The sequence below is a fragment of the Vigna umbellata genome, chromosome 4 (assembly GCF_029865625.1).
Source record: "Vigna umbellata cultivar VRB3 chromosome 4, Vumbellata_1.0, whole genome shotgun sequence".
In the NCBI taxonomy this organism is placed as follows: domain Eukaryota; kingdom Viridiplantae; phylum Streptophyta; class Magnoliopsida; order Fabales; family Fabaceae; genus Vigna; species Vigna umbellata.
The window spans coordinates 31,907,609-31,912,488 of record NC_142168.1 but is presented as its reverse complement, the minus strand read 5'-3'; the positions used below and the strand labels follow the sequence as shown (position 1 = coordinate 31,912,488).

At 32.4% G+C, this 4,880-nt stretch overlaps 1 protein-coding gene across 1 annotated transcript in view; it reads right to left on the bottom strand.

Annotated features, from left to right (window-relative positions):
• LOC124839246 (indole-3-pyruvate monooxygenase YUCCA2-like) overlaps window positions 1-2,422 on the bottom strand; it is a 3,204-nt gene extending 782 nt beyond the window's left edge. The window contains exons 1-3 of the mRNA XM_047314994.2: window positions 1,371-2,422; window positions 291-539; window positions 1-82 (exon numbers count right to left, since the gene is read on the bottom strand). The exon at window positions 1-82 is cut by the window's left edge and continues 41 nt beyond it. Coding sequence (XP_047170950.1) covers window positions 1-82; window positions 291-539; window positions 1,371-2,066 — 1,027 coding nt within the window. The 5' untranslated portion in view covers window positions 2,067-2,422. The remainder of the gene's footprint in view (window positions 83-290; window positions 540-1,370) is intronic.
• Window positions 2,423-4,880: the final 2,458 nt, after the last annotated feature.

Sequence of the window (4,880 nt, the reverse complement as noted above, 5' to 3'; positions counted from 1 at the left end):
GAATGATGGCATCAAAGTTCTCAACTTTTCCATCAACAAACTCCACCGCATTGCGTGCTAGTCGTTTTATTCCCCGGCAAACCTGTGCACATAATTGGACAAGATTTAATGTTGGAAACAATGAAACAAAAAAATGTCTTCTGTTTTTTCAGTTTTTCTTGTTTTTCCTTTGCCTCGGAGGAAAAAGCAAATTTGGTTGATTAAGACAAGGAAACGGGATAGGTATGATGAGAGGTCTTTTGGATTTGATTGGCAGAAGGATATATAGTGTTGTTGTTATGCCATGTTACCTTAATTTTTCCATTTTTTATCTGAGCCAGTGTCCCAACATCCAAAACTGGTGTCTTGCCGTACAAGCTCTTGAGCTCTAGAGGCCCGAGTTTGGGACGGCGAAGACCGAATTGAGCTGTGTCTCCGAGCATGAGATGTGACAGTAGAAGCAAAAACTGATCCACAAAACGCATGGGGAACCACTTGAGCAAGAACATTGATAAACCAAAAGTTGATTTCCCGAGCATCTGCTGTGGCAAGATGTGCACCTGCATCAATGAAAAGAAAAGAAAAGATCACATTAAAACTGAAAAAAAGTGGGGTGAAAAAGCTACATAGCTTAAGAAACTTTTTAGGAAATTGTAGACACGAGGAGGCTAATGACAATAATCTTTTCATGCTTCCAGTTGCGTCTGTGAACACTGACACGCAGTGGTTGTGTGCAGAGAAAAGATTGATCTCGAACTCAAAGGTCATATTATTCTAAGATTTTGGGATGCTGACCTTGTTGCGCATGCAATTACAATGAATGAAGTGAGAGGGAACAACGACACACTCTTTTTAGAATTCTAGTTATAGCAAATATAGTATAATATGTTATAGCAGACTGTGTTCACTCTCCATTTTCCACCTTTGTCATCAGAAATTCAGAATTGACAACCAAGGAGCCACTATGAAGATTTGGACGAGAATATTTATATATATATATAAATAACATATATATTTGTGTTGTTTGTTATTTCGATATATTTTTCTACATTTCATCTCAAACTATGATGTTTTTTTACTGTGATATCATTAGAAATGTAAGGGTGTTGGTACTAAACCATTAGTTAAGTGAGTGACTACATCAAGAAAGAGAATTTCTGAACAAAAAGTACCAAAACCCTTGAGCTTTGGAGTGTAGCATATAGAATTTCTCTATTTCAGTACACCAAACTCATTATTCTTTTACGCGTATAAACATTTCAATCATACTATGTGGAAGTTTTTGGCATGTTGCATATCATAAGTTTAAGTGCACGTTTAGTTTCCAAAACAAACAGTACTTTTTCGTTTGAAAAAAAAAAGCAAATATTTGCAGAAGTGATTAAACTCACCGCGTCTCTAACAACTAGAGATGGACGAGCATTATGGTTGCAGAGATCAAGGCAAACCTCCATTCCTGAATTCCCACAGCCTACTACCAAAACATTCTTCCCACAGAACCTGCTTCCACTCTTGTACGAGCTGGTGTGCTGAATAGTCCCTTCAAATTCTGCCATCCCTTCAATCTGAGGCCTTACTTCCTCAGCACACTCTCCAGTAGCAACTATAAGCCATTGACAAAGATATTCTGCAGTCTCATCTCTCTTGTGTCGTGCTTGAGTCTTGACCCTCCAAAGCTTGCACACATGATCGAACTCAGCACTGACCACGTCCTGGCTGAAGGCAGGTTTTATGTCAAAGTGATCGGCGTAGAGCTTTAGGTAGGCCAAGAACTGCTGTTTGGTAGGATAGGAAGGTAAGGTTTTGGGGAATGGCATGAGAGGGAGCTGGCAGAATTGCTTTGGGAGATGAAGTCGGAGACGATCGTAAGTCCTGAACTGCCACATTGAAGCTAAGCATTCAGCTCTTTCAAGGATCAGGCTTGGAATACCTTTCTGTTTAAGACAAGCTGCTGCAGCTAGCCCTGAGGGACCAGCTCCCACTATTACTGGTCCCGGAACAAATATAGGGCTTGCCATTTTATTCATCTTTATCTGGTGATAACAATCGTGGGCACTTTTTCCTTCTAGTTCCTTCAAGTAGTCCATGAAGAACACCCAGAAAAAAAAAAAAAAGAAATTAAAGCTCGAGAGTTTCAAGGGTAGGATATGGATTATTTCAAGATTTTGGAGCCTATTATGGATTACGCCAAAGGCAAACCATCAAAACTCATTCACTTACCAACCCTTTTCTGCTAAAGAATTGAGTTGGTGAGATTCTGGCTATGTTTTGAGTAAGACTGGACTATGGAAATAGGGTATTATAAAGGTCTAATTTGCAGCAAACTGAAGATGAAAGTTTGAACTTTGGTTTTCTTTCAATGGAGGAGAAAGCGGGAAGCAAGAGACATGAAGCAACTCTACTTATGGACACCAAGAAAGTTGAGGAATAAAGGTAGTTTGTACTGGGGTAGTGGGTTAAATATATATATATATATATATATTATATATATATATATATATATATATATATATATATATATATATATATATATTATCAAATCATGAATTATTAAGCTATTTTCTAAACGTAAATTATTCTTTTATATCGAACAATATTATGTAAACTACTTCAAATAGTTCATTAAATGATATGTGAACTATTCGATGTAAACTATTACAGTCATATAAAAAACAAACAATTATAGAAGAATGAAAACAAAATAATTAAATAGCCGAAGACTACATTTGAACGACTGAGTAACAAATAAATCTAGGTATTTTTTTTTTCATTTTAAAAAAATTAATTTTTTGTATTAGAACTGATGAAAAAGTACAAATATATTAATGGTTGAGTGGTATTGATGATAATAAAGTTACAGAGATTATTTATTACATAGTCAAAATGTATTAAGTTATAAAGTTAGTGAATTATAAGAAAAAGGGTTTGGTTATGTGGGGAATGTTTAAGGTGGTAATAACTAACATTAACCGACAACGAACATGAACCTTTGATTCACTCCAAGAATGTTTTTCTTTTGAAAAAGGAAAACTGAGAAGGGAGAGAGAGCAAATATATTGTAGCTATAAAGACAAAGGCACTGAGAGAGATCCCATTGATGGTTTAGAATAGTACTTTGAACTAAATACATAAAAAGTGGACATGACACGTGGAAGGTCTCAGTCAATTCCAAGTATGATTTTTTGGGATGTTTGGTAGTTGGGTCCATATATAAACAGTAAAAAAAGTCCCTTCAATTAATTAAAGGGCTGTCACTGCTATATTAGTCTTGATGGACATTACCAAAGTTTTATTTTATGTTTATCATATATATATATGAAATCTTCATCAAAATTTTATCTATACTGTAAAATATTATTTTTACATATACAAATATTAAATGTTGTAGCTTATGTTGTTGTTTTTTTATTTTTCATTTATATTTTTCGTAATAAAGTTGTTGAAATTAATTATGTAGTGGGAGAGTGATTTGGTATTTTGTGAGATTGTGGTTGAAAGTTGCTTCTTTGTCTAAATACCTAGACAACAACAAAGACTTTTGGACTCAAACTTTTTCTCTCCTTATATTTCTTGTATACTCTTTAATTCAGCTTTTTATATATTCAAACATTAGCTCTATATACTCCAACTTGGCCTGGCTGAGTTATCGTGTACTTTTACTCTCCAACTTGAACTTTATTTGAAGCATGCTCTTTTCTTTTATGTACGAAGACAATAAGGTTTGATTATGCAAAAGAGCTGAATATTTTATATGATCATTAGGCTAACCCTAATGTTATTTTAAGTTTGAGTCTGAGATTATATTCATTTATCGTCTAAAAAAACAAAGGTTTACAACATTTTTGTGTCATATTCGTCTAGCTTTTGTATCCAATGTTATAATTCATTTTTCAACAAAATAGACATTTAGGGGGCAGATTTAGAGCATATTTAGCTTGAATTACGTTTCGTGGAAGAGGTTTAATTCCAAACAATAACACTAGTTTCCACTACATTCGAGGGGAAATTATAACTCTTAATTCTGGCATGTAAATGTTTGACTACCAAATACTAATATAAATTAACGTTTTAATAACGAATTTGAACTCAAAATTAGTTAAGACTGTGTTAAAAATAGATTACACAACCTGAATATTATTCAAATTTAAAATTTTGATATGTTTATTAAAGGATTAAATATGTTTTTTATTTTAAACTATTATAAAAAAATATGTTTCCTTTCTAAACTAAATTATAAAGTTTTTTTTTATATTTTATGAAAATGAAGTAAAATATCATTTTTAATAAACAATATGTGGAGTCTTTTTTACGTAACAATTTCACATTAAACTATAATATAACATTCACATATTGTTAATTGTGAATAATGTTTTACATAATTTTCTTAAGGACGAAATATTTTATAATTTAATACATTTTTTATAATAGTTTAAAAATAAAAAGTATATTTAATTATTTATTGAATTATCGAATGATCTCCATGATCATACCTTATCGATCATATTTATTTTTTAAATTTGGTTGAAAGAGTCGTACAAAAGAATAGAAAATGAAAAAGAAAACTTTGCAATGAGTTTTATGAATCTAAATTTGTTCTCAAATCTAGTTTTTATCTGAGTCAATTTTTGAGTTTTACGTAATTATATAGAGTTAAAATCTTGTGAAAGGAGAAAATATCTTTGCTAGTAAAGAGAGACATGGTAGATCACACTATCCTTCAATATTTCCATATTTGAATGGTTCTCAATTGCAAAAGGGAATATACCTTTCCTACTGAAACAATTCTTCTATGAAAGTAAACTATTCCCTACTAATTTTACGATGTAAAATGTGCATCAAACTCCACTATTCGACCAAGTTCATCATCACACTAAGTTGTCAAAGGAACAATATAAATGTGT